The sequence below is a fragment of the Camponotus vicinus genome, unplaced genomic scaffold (genome assembly GCF_025532165.1).
Source record: "Camponotus vicinus isolate PSW18456_S1 unplaced genomic scaffold, iyCamVici1.0 SCAF_6, whole genome shotgun sequence".
NCBI classification, from domain to species: Eukaryota; Metazoa; Arthropoda; class Insecta; order Hymenoptera; family Formicidae; genus Camponotus; species Camponotus vicinus.
The window spans coordinates 9,228,050-9,247,202 of record NW_028141978.1 but is presented as its reverse complement, the minus strand read 5'-3'; the positions used below and the strand labels follow the sequence as shown (position 1 = coordinate 9,247,202).

Below are 19,153 nucleotides of genomic sequence, written 5' to 3'. Positions count from 1 at the left end.
GGTGTAAAGAAAACACATAATTGTTTCGAAGAAAAAATATGTAATTTGCAATTAACAATTACATATTTTTTCTTAAAAACAATTGTGTGTTTTCTTTACACCAATTGATTCCTCTCATTATTTTGTACATAAAAGTATTAAGGTAAGATAATCGAAGAATGAATATTTTTCTAGATATTTTATGGTTTATGTAAAATTAAGAAATTATTTCAAACCTCATAACTCGGAAGGTACTTAATGAAAACTAACTTAATTATAGTGTTTTGGAAAGCTCTCGAGATAAGCTACAAGAATATGTAATAAAAAGTAGGCGGTTCCATTTAAAAAGTTGGAGGTGATCTTCACGTGACCTTCAAATAACTCTTCAAGGTCAAACCAATGATACCCTCTTATGGCCCCCTCGAAACCATACAACTTTTGTCTGAAATATTTTTGACTGCCGCGCTCAGTTTTTGAGATATTCGGCTGATACGGGTGGTCTGCGACACCCTGTATATAGAACCGTAATTACTCTAACCAAATCTTATAACCAAACCACTGTTACTTCGTTATATTTTGTATTTAACTTCTCGAGTGTGCAGCAAAACGTATCCTAAAAAGGCTTTATTTAACGAGTTCAGACTCGATGGCGCCCTTTACGAATAACGTCAGAAGATTTTTAATGCAGGTAAGAGAAGAGAAAACAGAGATGCATTACTTCACTATAGCTATGATCATATATATAAAATGAAAGGCTTTTGCGCAACATGAGGACTATATGAACGATCGAAGCTTTAACCCGCGATGCTTAAGCACGTTTCAACTTTGTGTACTCTGGTATTTCCAGTCGCAACATATCAATTCTTATCAAGAGAACATGTCTGTTTTTGTAATTATTTTACATTTTATAATTATTATATTGTAATCCTAATTAATATTACAAATAATTATTATATAATTAATATTATAAATAGATTGATATTACAAATAAAATCCCCGTACAGCATATTTATTTGTATTTTCTGTTTGTATAATATTTTCTTTGAGGCAACAAAAGCTTTGATGAGATTAAAATCAATTTTTCATTAACAAAAATGAATAACATGAATAGTTTTATTATAAAGAAAAATCCTCTTCGTGTAATGTTAGCACGTGTAAAAATGATTTAGTGCAACGCGACAAAAGAAAATTATATCAACTATTAGAAATTATATGGAATATTTAATCAAATAAATTACTGATTAATTATTTTGATGGTTTAATGCAAAATAAAATCGTATCTTGCAAACGGCTCTTGAACGACTTTTAATAAGATTTAACTTTAATAAAGATTTCGTACGAAGCCATAAAAAAACTTTTAATCAATCGCCGAATTTATCTCGTCGAGCTTCCGCTCGAGAATCCACAGATTAATTACTAAACTTTGCCATTTTTTTCACGTGATATAGATTGAGAAGAATATAAATAGTTATTTTTCTGATATATAAGAGCTGATAAGTAATATTGAAATATAGAAAATTATGCGAAATCATTTTTCACAAATTTTTTCAGCCGTTTTAGTATGTGTACAATATCAAAGAAGATTTATAATTCTGTCATAAAAAAAATCAAACACGCGCAGAAGCCGTCAAGAATATATTTACCAAGTCATATTTTCACTCATGAATAATTCGCGCATACATCATAAATATATGCTTTTCGAGCGTACGTCAATCCTGATTGAAGATCGTTTTACATTCAATTCAAAAAAATCAAGTTGCTCTAAATCTTTTTTATGTGAGATGTATATTCCTTTTTTTTCTTTTGACGGGAGGTTGAATTTTTTTGAAGACGCGAGTTACCTCGTTACAAATATGCCTTTAAAGAATCAAGAAAAAAAAATTCGCTACTTTGCACCATCAGGATGGTACGTTCGCGTCAATCGAACGAATGTAACTTTATTCTGATTGGAGTCTAAATGGTTTCCAATCCTGTTCGACGTCATTTCTCCAGGAAAAAGCAGCATGAGAAAGATTTCCACATCTCTCTCGTTCGTGTTCCATGCCACATTCATTGGCAGACATTTTCAACTCTTGAAAGCATCTAGACGCGCAATCTATTTTCGAACGTCCTAGTTGAAAGGCGTACGGTAAACTCTCGCGTATGATCGACAAATGTATGTTCGCACTTAAAATATGACATAATTATTATAATTTGTCAGAGATTGCGATCAGAGAGGCAATCGCTACAAACGTATGGCGAAAAAGATTATTTCCTGTTTAATGTTCGTAAATTAAGAGAGACACGTAACTATATGCCCGTTACATAATTATTTTACACAACATGCTTCTAATTATCGACTATTTCTAGAAAGCAAGAGATTGCTATGAGGGAAGCAAAATATAACATGTTAAATGAACCACACGGAGATTGGATAATCGTGCGTCAAGTTTTATGCGCTGAACACAAAATCAAAGTTAAGACCATTAGCAGTGCTTTCAAGAAAATTCGAGATGATCATTTTCAAGAATAAAGCATACATGATATTTTGCATCATTTTCACAAAATAACTAACTTTTAGGCCTCTGATAAAGATTACAAGATTTTATAATATTTTTACATACTTTTTTTAATGTTTTCCTGCGGCAAACAGTTCTATCTTTTTTCGAATAACAAGACCAATATTTAACAATGTAATGTTCTTTCTAGCACTTCCTCAAAAACAAATATATCGTTAAAATTAAAATTATAATTCATAACAATAAAAAATAATGTTATGACTTGTCTTTTTAATATTATATGAATAGAGTTTTAAATAAAAATATTATGATGCAACGATGTTATTCCTTGACAAATAAAGTTAAAAGTAATATCAATGTCACCACGACTTTAGTAAAATACAAGAAACTTGCAAAAATTTTTGTCTCTTAAAGAAAAAAATCTGAAATATTGTAAATATCTCGTATTAAATGATCATTTTTTGGAAATTATCCTGAAATAAATAATAAATCTCGATTTATATCTGCAAATTATTAAAATTTTTCATATATAATTGCTGGGGGGTCAACAGTAACAATATATCATTACAATATTATATGCTACATAGATTTCCTTTTGCATATGAGCGATATGGATTATTCCATCAATTTAATTCATAATCATAATGAAATAATCATTCGCGCCATAATATAATTCACGTCCCGGTGGATTAACACAATGTATATATGATAAATATTAAATATTCTCACGCGTATCTCGATATCGAGTGGCTATAATAATTACAATGCATATTAGCTTCGGTCTTGTTTAGTACCTCGCGTATCCATATCGATTGATTTATTCATCGCTCGGTCGAAGATTTTACGCGATAAATTCCTATCGATTTTCCCTCATTCTACTTCATTTTTACACATTAACGAAACTCGGAAAGGTTAACTCAGCAAATAATAAAACAAGAATGATCGCCTCGAGCGATCCTACCTCGAAAACACCGACCACAATGGCAAAACAGAAGAGAAAATTCGATCATTCAGCTACTCACTCTAAAAAGACCTCGGATTCGCTTCGGGGCAACACCAACCTCGGCAAAACGATGGCCTTCTTGCGTCTACTCTTGAGCGTTTGCGCAGAGAATTGAAACTCTGACGTTTGCATGGGCGAATGTGGGCTCAGGATCGTGATCTTGCGATCGCTGCCTCCCGGACTGGTCAAAGAGAATATGCTAGACGGCGGTGGCAGACTCAGGTGCTGCGGTATCTTCCTTTCAAAGCCGGTATTGGCGAAAAGACCACGTCTGACCTCGGCATTTAGGCTCTCCTCCCGATGCAGGTTCTCGCTGCTCTTCGACTCGACTGTTACGATTTTGCGCACGTCCTTGGTGGACGACGTCAGGAAGCTTCTATAGTGGCCCTTTGACGATGAACCCATGTGCATTTCCGAGGACGCGGAGAGCGATTCCATTGATTTGGAATCCTCGCTGAAGCGATCGTCGGCGCTGAGAAAGTTTTTCGACAATCGCAGACTTTCCATCGATCTGGCGGTCACTTGGCTACCGACACCACCGGCTGTCAATAGATGCTGCTGCTGCTGCTGCTGTTGCTGGCGTTGTTGTTGCATCTGCAATCTCGAGATACTCTTGATTTCGGGTTCATATTCCTCCTGACTGGAGCTGGACTGCGGACTGCGATTTGACATGAAAAAGCCCAGCCGCGAGTCGATACATTTTGAATCGCTTACGCGAAGAGACGATGATGTCGTCATCTTTTTACGCATCATAAAGTCGGCTTCGTCCGGAACGTCCAGGGAGTGATGACTCTTCTCAATCCTGCCGCGCATCTTAATCGACGTGTCTTCGTCCTTCGGCAAATTCTCAACTTCATTTTCAGACGCGTATTCCATCGTGTCGGAATCTTCGGCCGATTCTTGCGCTCGTAGAATCTGCCGGTTAGTCTTGGATGTAAATTTCGTAGAAGATGTACTAACTTTCGTGGTGAGTCGGCTCATCAGCTGACTGATAGTCTCGCGCACATCCTCGGTATCGTCTTCCTCCATCTTCGATTATTCGCTAAATTCCTCAAGAGAGACAAACGAAAGCCTGATATGACCGAATTACGAGAAGAATAAAACAGCCTCCGTGACGTTGTCTGAAGAAGAGTGTCGGAAAATTATTCGCGGGTGGTTAATCCAGCGGGATTAAACTCGTCCGTCTAGACGACGTACTTGGATCAAATTTTCAACCAATTCTCAGTAGATCTTCCAGCAGATCTTTCTATCGTCAGATCGAAACGTATCGTTCTCGACATTTCTTTTTTCTCAGCTGCATCACGTGTTCCATCTACACGCTCTTGCTTAAAAGCCAATAAGCTGAAAATCAATGATATTCTTCAATATTTCTGAGACAACTCAGTTTATTTGGAGTACTTGGAGCCACTTTCGACGTGATTTTGCATTGCACCTCTTCATTTCAATTAATTCCATTAAAAAATCTTAATGGCAATCATATACAATCAATAAATAATCAAATATTTTGTCACAGAATCTATTATATTTGATTCCTAAATTTTATTTCTATCTCGTAGAAATGACTAAGAATCGATATTTTAAATAATAACAAATTAACAAATATCCATATGCAAGCAGAATATAAAAAGTGAGATTAAAATTCAAGCGTATAAAAGGAAAATTTGACTGTCAATAGTTGCGTTTAAAAAAATTTTCAACGAATATAAACTAGTTACCGATATCTGAATATCTCGTAGCGACTGTGCAATTTTTTTCTATTACGAACAAATTGATTGAATCGAACCTAGGTACGCCAAAATTCGGTTATTTTTCGTGTCACAAAGTGAGCTAAAATTACGCGAAAAAATCACCGTATTTTGGAAGTTTTATCCTACAGTCTATGAAAAAATTGCGAACTATTTACGGTCAAAAGATTATATTCCCGACAAAGTTTGCACGATTTACGAATAATTTAACGTCATTCGCGATTTAAGCTGAAATTATTCTTCCGATGGCAAATATTTCCATGAAATACTCTCGTGAATAAAAATAGCAGATGAAAAACGGAAGACTTGCATCATCAACAAATTTGAAGCGCAAGCCATTAAATTGCGAATATTTTTATTTCCGAGTGAGATTCTCTCTTTTATCGCGAAAGATTACTCGTATATGTCGACACGAATATCGATTTTCTCATAAATTCGATTAGCGAAACGATTGTAATTCCGCATGGCCAGTTTACAATAAAATCGCGTGCTACCGACATAACTTTCCGAATGCTATTTCTCTGTATTAACCGCAACATTTATAGTTTCCGCAAGAGTTACTACGTCCACATCGCGAAATTCATGGATTAAAGCATCCGTACAGGAAGGTATAGTTCCCCGGGTACGCGGAGCTTCGCTTTGAAGTAGCTCGTGCAACTGGCGTCCATGGTCGTGCAAGTAAGAATTCGATACGAGCTCGCGACAATAGCGACAAAGACAATGAGTACAATGGGTGCAGAGCGGTAGAATTATTCGATTGCATCCCCCTTTAAGTCGAACGTAGCATCTGGCTTTAGCAGTCGTGTGATATAAATGAGAAACGATCGAACGCTTAAAGTGGCGATTATTGTTGCGCTTAGAATTCGCAACAATCACCGGGAAATGATTTATTAAGAAGAAGCGTCTCAGACATTATTCTCTTTATACGATGTTATCACATAATAGGCTATTTGTTTTCAACACCATGAGAATTTCTGGATTTGTTTCAATGCTAAGCATCTTGCAGACAAAAAATTTTCACAATTTTCAGGTGAATAACGCGCGCATTCCGAGGTATTATTCGCCTACGAGCGTGCTAATTCAAGATATTAAGAACCGCGTGGCACGTAAATCACATTAATTAATACATACGAACGCGCGTATAAATTATTTCTGGTGAATGTAATGTTGTAATCGGGCAAACTGCATAGCGTAATTTAACGTAAATGAATTTATTCCGCACATTTATCGAGTTAATTGTCCAGATCGCATCGGATAATGAGTAATATTGAACGGATTGAATCAACGCTGCGCAAATCGAACAATTAGGCTGGTAAACGCGTCGAATGTAAAGATCTTGACTGCAATTTCGATCGAGTGAGTGTTGGGTGTTCGCCGCTGTAATTGGACATAGTAATAGTAGTAGTGTAACGAGCAATTTCGAATCTTCGAAACAAGTTTTGTCAACTCTATTACGCCGCGGTACAACCGGAAGTTGATCCGATGGCTCGACTTCAAACAAACTACCAATTGCGGATTAAAAACAATGCCAATCTAAAATAAAATCTAAAATGAAATCTTGTAAAATTAAAATAATTAAAACTGTGAATAAAGTATTACGAGTACTATAATAATTATACGAATATTAATAACTGTAAGAATATCATATGTTTTTATTGTAGTATTATATTATATGTTTACTGTATATCTGTGAATTCCTTTACATCTATTTTGTATATAGCATTCTATTATTGTGTTTTTAATTACAAAAGTTTCTACGGAAAGTTTTAAATTTAGTTTTTAGTTTAGTTTTTCGCACGCTATTTTATAGATCTCATTTCTATTCTAACGATCTTTAAATCGCAATAATACCTTAAATTTTTATTATTACATATAAAGTTACAATTTGTTTACCAAAACATAGATTTACGTTGAAAACTGTTTACTTATGTATCATTAATTTATGTCGAAAGGACACTGAAGCCACTGCTTTTAACAAATCGGCCGATTCTTTTGTAAATAGCTGCCAAGAAATTTTGCCAAATATTTGCGAAACTCCTAGTTATCTATATCAAAGTACGGCTCGCACAGACAACCTTCGTTAATTTAACTCGCATCTAACACATTAAACATTCAATATTTGATAGTTTGTCTTTGAACTTTCGAGGTAAAATTTTGCTCTATGACACATAGTCTTAAGTCAATTCATTCATTGCGCCCGTATTTATTTTAAGAATGACGCATTATGTAACGCATGCTAAATAAACCGAAAGTTCATCTTTGAGCACGTTTAACCCTGTATTTTCATTTTAATATCGGACTTTCGATATCGGACTTTTGTGTTTCTCGCGTTTTATGAGATTTCAGTGTTCTTCCCCTCACTGATCCTGACACATGACACGGGTGTTTAATCTTGTAAACGAGATTAGCACGATGCCACCGTAGCTCTAATGGAAAAATAGTTTCCGTAATTGGACACCGTATCATGAAAGCGCTATTTTTCCGGACTGATCCTTTATTCTAAACTATCAAGGGCGCCCACGTTGGAACCATTCGAGCATATCTACACTGCAGATTACGTGGCCGATTGCACGCGAGGCTTTACCAGCATTTTACTCATCGATCGCGCACTCACGTTGCACAGTAAGCTTTCATGAAATCGTTGGTAGTGAAAATTTGTGTGATGTCCGCTCAAGTATGCGTCTACTATTACAGCGATAAAATCGTAAATCTGGCGAAATCGCGCAATTATTGTAATACCAAAATATATTGCGATTTACGTTATTTATCAATGCATTCGATGTCGTATGCGATAATTGATTGCGTGCTCGTTAAGAGTATTAATAGCCATGATTAAGCGCATAACTCGGTAGAAATTTTAACTGATCGTGTTTGTACTGGAAAATAAGCATTAATAATCAAAGTGTCAAACGTGATGACTAAATAAATGTCACAATTAATAATGTAAAGTATATTACATGCAATTTATTAATATTTCCGGGTCTCGAGCAACTTTCGAATCACATAAATAACTATAAATACATTTATTATTAAGGTTGTCGGGAAAATATTTTGTAAAGTACAATACATTATTAAAAATGCTAGAAGCGTCTAGTAATCATGAGATGCATCTAAATCATCATATAAGCTGTATAAGCTATCTTGTTTCTACAAGCGAGGCACGTGCCACAATCAGCTGCGATTGTGGTTCATCCCGAAAGTGTTCGTATCGAGGGGAGATCATACGAATTTCTACAGATAACCGATAACCTTGTTCTCTAAGACGGCTTAAATGAATGGCCGACCCGGTAATTTGTTGAAAGCTAATGACGTATAGTTGATGCTACTGGCGCGAAATCACTTGCGATGTTTCGTCACACATGAAACACGTATTATGTACACGGCAAGGCTACACGTTATCGATGTGATTTCGCGATGGGCAAACACGCCACTTCCGTTCGAAACCGTTTGTCGGACGATATAACGACCTCATCGATTTCAACAATGCGCCAGCTGGTTTCACCTAGATTAGGCGAGTTCTAGGTCGAACGGACTGGATTCGGCCAGATTCATCACGGTACCACGCGATTTTGCAATTTCGATCTGGCGGCAAAACATGAAGTGCTTCATCTCGCGAATGTCCATTTAAATAGAATCGACGAGCCTGGATCGTTTTCGCAAATATTTTTTCGATGGTAATAGTAAAAAAAACCAGGTTCACGCAAATAAAGTGGTTTTTCTATCTTTTTTTAATAAATTGTATAATTGATTTAAAAAAATACAACATATCTACTCCATCGCGTAAAAATAACGAATATTTTTTTTTGCCTTTGAACGTATTTTTTTTGTGGTAAATATCAATGAAAACAACTTGCAATCGAAAGTGTCTTCTTGAAAGATCTCGATTGATTAAAAATCTTTTGCGTAGTATTGTGTAGTATTTATTAAAATAGAATTTCAGAATCTGTGGGTTAATTTAACTTCTCTGTATGATAAGTAACAATTTAATAACGAAACTATCGCGAAGCGGTTGAAAACTTGATTACATTAATGCAAATTTGCGTGGTTTCGCTGAAATATGATATATGAAATATGATAGAATATTTGTCTAATTACAAATGAGTGGATAGTTATCTTTTTATTAAAATTTTCATAATAGTGGAAATAGCTATGTTTCTCATACAGTTTAATTTTAACACTTATTCCATATATTTGAAAAAATTCAAGAAAATATATACGTCGATACATTATAAATATAAAATAAACCAAAGTTAGAAAATTTAAAAATAAAAGAGTAAAATCAGAAGAGAAATAAATCGACAATTGTAATAAACCAGCAATTTATATTCGCGTATTGTACGAGAGCGCAAATCAAAAATTATCTTTATTTCTGCATTTATTACAACTACAATGGAGAACTTACAAATGTATCATTTCCCCACATAGCTTCTGTATTTTTAACAATTTAGCATTTGGTTCAGCATTTTACAAGTTTGTTTATGCCTTTAAAAAATTTTTTTGGTTGTACTGTCAATTATGCACACCCTGCGTCTTTAACATATTCATTTATGGGAAATCGATGATCCGTTGTTGCTCATGTAATTGAAACACTTCAAAAATCTGAAGTTTGAGGTCTCAGACCATCGTATAATCCTGGCCTCGCTCCTTCAGATTAATCAATTTCCTATAGACTGACATATGAAAGACACGTAGTAGACAAGACGTGCGTAGCTGACAGCGATTAAAAACTTTTTTCTGAGGTCATAAACAAAGTGAAACACTGCATTGTGGACCAAATGCATTAAAAAGTAAGGGAACTAATGTAGAAAAAATAATAAGTTTATAAGTTATTCTCTGTTGTAATAAATTGCAGAAATAAATTACGGATAATTTTTGACTCGTCCTCGTAATATTCTTGCAATACACAGATATAAAAAAGCAACTACTAAAATTAAATATAGAATCAATAAAAATTCCAATAAAATCAGACAACTTTTTACTTTTGAGATATATTGTTTAGTCTATTATATATATAAATAATGTAATGGCGCATATGTGCGTGTATATCGTTGACAGAAATATTGATATGAAATATAGAAATGTTTATGTTTGTTTATAATATCCCGGAGAAACTAACAATGCGAAAATCAGCTACAATTTCCACATCTTGTGCATTTATTCATACATAATTCTAATTTTCCATAAAATTCTCCATAATATTACTCAATCCATTCTAAATCATCCTATTGCATAAAGACGATACAACAAAACTATAATTATATATATGCATTATCCGGAACGTTTGCATCTCATATTTCGCACGTTGGAAAGTCTTTGAGAAAAAAGCTCCGGAATGTTATGCAATACGGGAAAATCGGAAACGATTGCATAAAAGCTTATACGGCTGCTTTCGCAATATGTCATCAGAATGGTTTCATTAATTAAACACATCACACTCGTGTTATGCAGTAAGCTTGTAGCAACGCCACGCGCACATCAATCTCATGGTTTCGATCTAAAATTACAGATTAAATCACGGTATCGTTAACAGGTTCCATATAATTAAGCGGTCGGTGCAACGCAAGCAGCGGCGAATAATATTCTATCACGTTTTTAACTTACAAATATTTTCCATTCTGTATATCGATAAGGGGTTTCACGAAAACAATAAAATTTAAAAATGCTTATATCGATTCCTTTTAATAATTTATTTTAATAATTTATTTAATAATTTTTTCATTATTATTTATTATTTATTTATTTATAATATATAAAATATTTCTAAGGTAAAGATAAAAAATAAATTCTGGCTCGTTCTCTTAGAATAATCTAAATAGAAATGATATCAAGTGTAGAGAGTTAATGGTACAGTTCTCGTAATATTTATATCACTTTTTTCATAACACTTTTTATATAACTTTTTCCATAAAATTTTATTTAGTTAATCTTTAGAAATCTGAATATCAAAAAATATATAATATTACTATTAGTCTCATTACATATTTTTTCAGATTTCTAAAGATTAATTAAATAAAATTTTAAATTTTGCATTATAATGTGCACTACAAGTACTATTTTAGTATTTACTAAATTCGAGATATCATGATAATGTTCGTTAACATATAATCTTGCTTTTTTTCCAAAAAGAGTAAATTTTTCTTCTTGAGCAAATTTTTCATACGTGCCTAAACTTTATTAGGTTTGATATCATTAACTTGAACTTTGTTAATGTAATAGAGCTTTTATAGTGTAGTTCTTAAATATAATTATAAAAGCATTTGTTTTCTTTTTACTTGTTCAACAAGAGTTGTCCAATATTCCACTACTGCTTTAAAGAGAACTGCAATTATTCATTAAATTGATCTGGAAAGTAATTTGCACACGATGAAGAGAAAATTAGTCAGTTTTTCAACTTTAGTTTTCACTGTTGACAAATAGCAATTTTATTTCATTTACTCCAACTCGACATAGCAAATTTATAACAAATTTGTGTTATACAATCTGCTAAATAAAGCGATGACGTTATAATCGCTTATTTAACTTGTTTCAATCGATGCTTCAAATCGCACTTTGATATCGAAAAACTTGTATTTTTTTAAATAATATACATCCATTTCCGCGCAACTGTATTATTTTTTGCATACAAAAATATTTTGTAATTATTTTTGCATGTATTTAATAGAGCGAAGATCACATTTTTACGTTCTGTTATTATACTGTATAGGTAAATAAAATCGCACGGATGAATGGCTAACGTCAGCACTCGAGAAGCACGACGTCAATTATGGAAATGGCACGTAAATACTTAATAAAATACTTTCATATTCAGAGAAGACCGGAATAAATTTGTTTATCTCATATGACGTGCAAAATAAAATTTTAATCAAACTTTTGATGCATTACCTATATCGCCCAATAATGCTAGCATGCGTCTATGGTTTCGTCAATAATAAGGCTGATTCATAATTGGTTTCTTAGCAGTTCTGCTCAAAATAAAATATGTGAAGTTTGCATTGCCAGAAATAGATTGGCGACGAAATGACGAATATCTTTCTAATAAATATTTTCCCGTTTGAATCGACGAGTGTGCTATTTTTAGCCGTCTGACACAGCCTACTGCACTTAAAATCTCTCCTAGCATCGCGGCAAATTATTGCAATCAATAGGTGATTTTATATTATCTTTTACTTTCAAAGTACTACTATAGTAATACTTTCGTATTACATTTCACGTTTTTAAATTCTGATTCTTCTATAAATCTGGATTTCGTATATATCTTATGTTTCAAAAAACATATAAAATATATTTATACAAGTTTTTCGATATTTTAACTCGCATATAAATCTCCTTAAAATATTGTTTATATAAAATTACTCAGAATAATTCAATTTATAATGTTATAAAATTTATCATAACATTCCCGAAAAAAAGAAAGCAAAAATGAGATATACAAAATATTCAAAAGAAAAAGCTTTAAAATATTTTATATCTCATCTTTTCTTTAATATCACAAATATTAGCAATTGATACATTTTGTACATATATAACTCCCGGCTAATTTTCGGAAAGAATATTAAATTTTAAAGTCAATAATATCGTGATATGAATAAAATAATCGAGATGCCGATTCGCAAAATTGCATGAACTCCTCTTCTTTATATACAAAGCCAAGGTATCTCAATGGAATAAAAAGAATGATACGAAAAATTGCGTTCTGTCGGTACACTTTTAGCAGAGCATAAAGCATCTCCAACTTGATTACAACGGTAATGAAAGCTATAGGGATAGTTCAGAACTTTATACGATACTGTGTCATGAATTGTGCAAGATCATAAAATGCGAACGTTAGAAGAAAATTAGTAGACTACAATTTAATTAATCTATAAGAAAAACCTATAGAACAATAAAAATTACATAAAAAATTCTGCAATGTCCAAGTTACTTCGAAGCAGTAAATCATAATTAATTTTAAATGGAGGAATTAAATCAGAGAGCACCTTTTAATTTTGCGTCTGGATTATATATTCATAAGAGGATTATATATTCGTGAGAGGCAAAGGAGAAACAATTATCGAAGTTTCGTCTAAGCGTCGTCTTACATTTTACTGATACGTTAGAGATGTTCAACTTGTTTCATTACGCCAAGTGTGTTCTTTCGAGAGAATTTTTGTACAAAACGTGAACGCAGCAAGTTACACAGGGACTTATACGTGAAACGCAAGAGGAATCACGCACGTATCAGCAGCTATAGTGAAAGTTTTCTTAGCACATACTACGCGAAGTCTCGAGATTTAACAATCCAGATAAAATAAAAAAACACAAACTGCAATTTTCGTCACATTGTCAATTATGAGCTAATAGCTTTCATTATGACGAAATTATTGATATCTATAACCTACAAAGTTATAGCCTATATTTGTACAAATTATCTCTAGAGATACGATCTATTTTGTTGTTACTATTTGCTAAGAATTATTATTATTATACACACACAAATATATACATAAGAATTTTATTTATAAAATTTATATTATCTTTCTAAGTTTGTTTTATATATTCCTAAGAAGCTTTTTAAATGCATGTCATATGATAGTCACTCAAAAAAACAAAAATAAAATTTTCCCGAAAAGTAAAATGAAATCGAATTCAGGCTCAACACTACACACATAGCGTTACTTTACGTGAGCACAATAGTGACTGGTTATCAGGAAGTGAAAAAGAGAAGCGGAAATCCCCCGAGTGTTGGGATTGTAGTTCCGTTCATCCATAACATAAAACAGAAGCCCTAGGGATAACTTTGTTCCGGAAATGTATAACTATCGTACAAAAATAAAAGAGATTTTCAACGTGATGTAGATTTTTTAATGAGATAATCTCTTTTGTTTAATATTCAGACTTTTGTTTAATATCTTGTAATAAAATGTTATTAAATGATATTAATGATTTAAATTTCTCTCCTTTACCTATTTAAATTTTCTCGGCAGATATTTTCTTCATTTGATTTTTACGTTAATAACCTAATATTTAAAATATATTAATTAAAATAAAAAATGTGAAATATAAGAAGTAAATTGATAGCGGCAGATGTGATTTTTTACGTATTGATTGGAATTAATATTCCGCCGACGCACTTGAGCCCATCTTAAAATTTCAACATCGCCGAATAATTTACATTTATAATGAGAATACCGGAGAGAAGAAAATATTTTCAGTTTTTTCAGGAAATTTAATCACATAATCATATTTATAAAATATAATTTATATACTTTAATATTATTAAATATATTAATAAAGATTAATTTTTAGAGATTAAAAATCTTTTGCATTTTCGAATTTAATGCAGGATGCACCATTTCTTTGGGCTGTAGCGCCATCGGAAGAAGAAGAAGAAGATGCGCCATTTCTGTGCACGTCAAGCACATTTCTCTTTCTTACGTCGATGATACGTTATGTAATTTTCAAAAGACTTGCATTTTCGACGAAATTCCGTATTTTGTTTTCGACCATTATTAATCGTGAGAGTCTCCGGATATTAAACCGTGCTTTAAATTCCTGAAGAAAATAGGCCAAGGAAATTTGACTTATATTTGTCTTAAATCATGCGCTTAAGTACCATGATGCATAAAAATGATTGTCGATCCTCGTTAATGACCGAGAGACTTGCAATCTTCTGCATATAAAAGAGTCACGGGAAATATATATGCCCGATAAGTTTTATAGACACTCGATTCAAGTGGCGAATGAATCTCGAGTGGGGAACGAAACGCCGCGAAATTGAACGCCCGCAATTGTCGCTAATGTCATATTCACGAAGGAGTTTTAGCTTTCAACCCCCAAGTATCATTCGCAACGACATGTAACATGCTTAAGAAATATCCTGTGCATTCTGTGCATTTCTTTTTGATGTTCTTTCAGTTATAAATAAGCGCACACTTAAAGTGGATCAACCGTTTCTTAACGTGCTCGAGAGATTCTCCAGAAGCTGCTCGTTTTCTGATAATATCGCAAATCTTGGCGCGCAGCCAATATTGTACATCATCTCAAATAAGATAGCGCGAAGAGATGAAAGTTTGATATACAGCGTAAAAAGAAAAAAAAGGGTAAAAATACAGAATGAGAAAGAACGCTCGACCGAAAGTTAGACTTTCTAACGATGCCATTTCTAGGTTGGAATTTGAAATTCATACCGCGTCGCATAAATCGTATGTAAAGAAAATGTGCTATAACGACAACATTTGCTAAAGAATTATTCCTTGTTATGAGAAACGCAAGCAGAAACGAAATCGAGTAACAGCATAAATTATTTCAAAGACGTAAGAGACTTGTTTTAGAAAGATATGCGTAAACTTTACTCATCATACAGTGTTATTTCTAAGCAAAACTCCGAGCTGGATTTATTACAATATTATGCATACATATATATACATATTATGAAGCCTTGTAAGCATAGTGAAAAGAATGTAACAAAAGAACAATTTCTTTGCGGAAAAAAAGATGAACTGTCAAAGGTATTATATAAAACTCTTTCACTTAACATCTATCCTTTGTGTTAGATATAAAATAAAGACTCGGATAACTGGAGCGGCTTGTGTGTGTCATGTCGGAAGGTGAGTATCGTTGACCCTCTCGGCACATCTAATAGAAAATCCAAAGGTATCGTCATCCCTGTATAACCATTTACTACGGTCAACCGAGCGAATGATAATTAATCTACGAGTTTCCGACGTAAAATCAATCATACGATATGATTATCATTACCGATCATCGTTAATCACTATGTAAATTTATATATAATATGTATTGGTAGACACAAAACTACGAATCTTAAATATATTCGAAAGAGAAAGAGATGTAAATGCATATATTTCTTCTTTTTTTCACAAATAATTTATTATATATCGAAAAAATATATATATTTAATATAATATATGCTTTCGACAGTTAAATATTTGTATGTCAAGTCTCCAATTTTATATAATTTGAATTTATTGTATTTAAAAAAAAATTTAAATATAAACGCGATCTTTTTTATAATATTTAATTAAATAAAAAACAATTATATTGTTTAAAAATTAATAATAATTCTTTTTATTATGACTAACTTTATATGAATAATGAGCATTCATATTGCCATCCAATAGAAATCGCTGTTAATGAAGATGATATTTCCAGACTAAAATATGAAGAAGTTAAAAAAATACGAATTCATTAATGGCATCACCAAGATACGTTAATAATAAAGCAAAATTCTCGTTAAGTTTTGCGTTCATTGTCATTAACATAACATTGTCTCTCAGTCGACCCATTAATTAATCCTGCAATTGTACCGCAAAGTATAGTCAGTATTTCATTACGTAAATGTGTAACCTATATTTTGTCCAATTCGTGTTAGAGCGAAAATTCATAGCGACAAGTTAACAACAGATTATATTTTGTGTACTTATACGCATACATTTATAATGCATATCACATTTTACTGCAGTAAAATCTTAATATCCATAAAAACTCAAAAATGTTCATCGCCGAATACTACCTTTGTTCTAAGTTTTTAAAACGCACTACTTTCATGTTTAATATCATAAATGGATTTGTTCTCGACAGTAATTTTTAGTTGCATGATTTTATCTCCAAATGGATTTCTCATTAAAATTGTATTAAATTACATATTATTTGAATATGAATAATAAAATAATGATACTTTATTTTTAAAACACGAGTTATATTTTATAAAACAATCAGCACATGTTTTGTAATCGTCTTTGTGTTGACATTTTCTATTTTTTTCTTCCTTCCGTTATTCGTACCTCTTTGATCATTGTGTTCGCATCAAATTATCTCCTTGACTTGCAGGACTGCGCCAACGAGAAAAATTCTATTGAGGAATGTGAATGGAGAGAAAAAGATATAAATTGCTAATGTAATGACTGATTACCTAATAATAATTAAGTAATCAGTCTTCGATAATTAAAATGATTAAAGTATGAAAATGAAAAATTTAAAAGTATTTTATAAAAATGTTTTACGTTGAGATACTACTAAGATAAAAGAGATACTTCACATATCAAAATTTAAGAAAAAATATCATCAAATAAAAGATACAACAGAGAGTCACAATGAAACTGATAACAATGGACGCCTGATAATGTCTGAAATATGTATAAATTATTTTTATATATCTTTTAAATCTTCGAGAAAAATATGACTACATCTAACTTATTTCTGGTAACTTTGAAAGAATTTACACCGTTTCGCATTTCCTATGTATTTCCGCGCTTTTATAAGACAATTAGCGCGGTTATACTCCACAATTTAAAATTGGAGCTGTTATCGAAATATAATGGGCTACTAAAAGCATTACACTTACACGATATCCGATTACAAACGTTATATGTAATTCAAAGATCGGATCACTGAATGAATTGACGTAAACATAAAGAGCAACCAATCAACTGACGTTTTGCGCAAAAGTTTCATACATATGTAGAGGGTTATAGTCACTCGGAATTGTAGGTAGTGCGACGTAGAAACACATCTAATTGCATCATAGATTATTGTAATATAACAATGATTAGTAATTAGCACAACTTGTCATATCTCTCGTGGAATGCTTACTGATTGTTACAATGATAATTACTTAATAACTAGTGCGATATATCGTACTTTAAAATGTCTGCTTATTGTTTCATTATACTAAAAAAACACCTGCATTTTACGTAATTCTCTTATACAATTTGCATTAAGAAAAAATATTAAATATTATAAAAATATTAAAAAATATTAAATATTTATTAAAATTATTTTTAAATTAATATTAAAAAATATTAAATATTTATTAAAATTATTTCACTATTTTTTTTAAATATAAAATATTAAAAAAAATAGTGAAATAATTTTAATAAATTGTAATACCTCACAAAAATATCTTCAAATTAAAATTTGTCAAGAAATATTTTGAAAACTAAAGGGACTTTGTAGATAGAAAGACATTTTGTATATAAAAACGTAAGTGTGTGTTTCAACCGATCGATTGAGAGGACTATGAGAGATCGGTTAAACGAGTCGCGTCAGCTTGTATGCAAATATCGCGTCATGTAACCATCATAGGATTTTATACTGACATCGAATAAGAACTTGTATACATGTATACATTTTGCTTAGTGTTGGAAAATTTATACGCCGCTTTTATCCTTTTATTAGCATAAATCTTCCACTGATCCCGATCTTGCTTCGTCAGCAGAAAGCCTCACATAAGTCTGAAGCGGAAATATATCAGTTATGCAATATGTAACAAACTTCCTAATCAAATTCTGTCATTGATCGTGAAAATATTTGCCAGTAAATACATTTCTCTCATTAGCATAATATATTTTAATCTGGCAGGAAATCGGGCAAAAGGAAATCAAAAACAATCGGAATTGAAATAATTCTTTTCAAATGTGCACAGGAGAAAAGTGAATAAATTATGAGATAATCTCTTATGACACAGAGATATATAAGAAAATGCAATTTGTTTATCGACGAAAATCGAAGCGACGCAAACATATGAAAAATTATTTCATATGCGAATGTCATTAGATGTAGAATAAGAAACACAGAGATCGCACGTGGTAATTTTATTGTCTGGCACACTATTCATAAGTATAATAAATGTACATCAGCGAGAAGATAAGATAATAAGAATTGTGACAGACACTAGATAATATAGCATAACAAAAAAGTACAGGCAATTATTAAGGACACTATAGTTTGACATAACTTTGCGTCACATATAACCATTTCATCTTTAAAATATCTCAGCAAACTCTTACTCAAATATTTAATAAAAAATATATATTTAAAAAATATCTATAAAATATATGTTTGATATATTTTAAATAATTATAATAGAGTCCACAGGCTAATGATTCAATGCTTAATTTGCAAAATATTTAATATGAAAATTAAAAAAA

The 19,153-nt window shown here is 32.0% G+C and overlaps 1 protein-coding gene across 15 annotated transcripts in view; it reads right to left on the bottom strand.

Annotated features, from left to right (window-relative positions):
* Window positions 1–19,153, bottom strand: part of Dnc (phosphodiesterase dunce) — a 315,712-nt gene that overhangs the window by 105,983 nt on the left and 190,576 nt on the right. For 4 of the 15 annotated variants that reach the window (XM_083101558.1, XM_083101559.1, XM_083101560.1 and 1 more), the window contains exon 2: window positions 3,500–4,821. The exons of 10 other annotated variants lie outside the window; for them this stretch is intronic. In XM_083101558.1, the coding sequence (XP_082957684.1) occupies window positions 3,500–4,509 (1,010 nt within the window). In that variant the 5' untranslated portion in view covers window positions 4,510–4,821. The remainder of the gene's footprint in view (window positions 1–3,499; window positions 4,822–19,153) is intronic. One more of the 15 variants, XM_083101561.1, reaches the window with a different exon arrangement.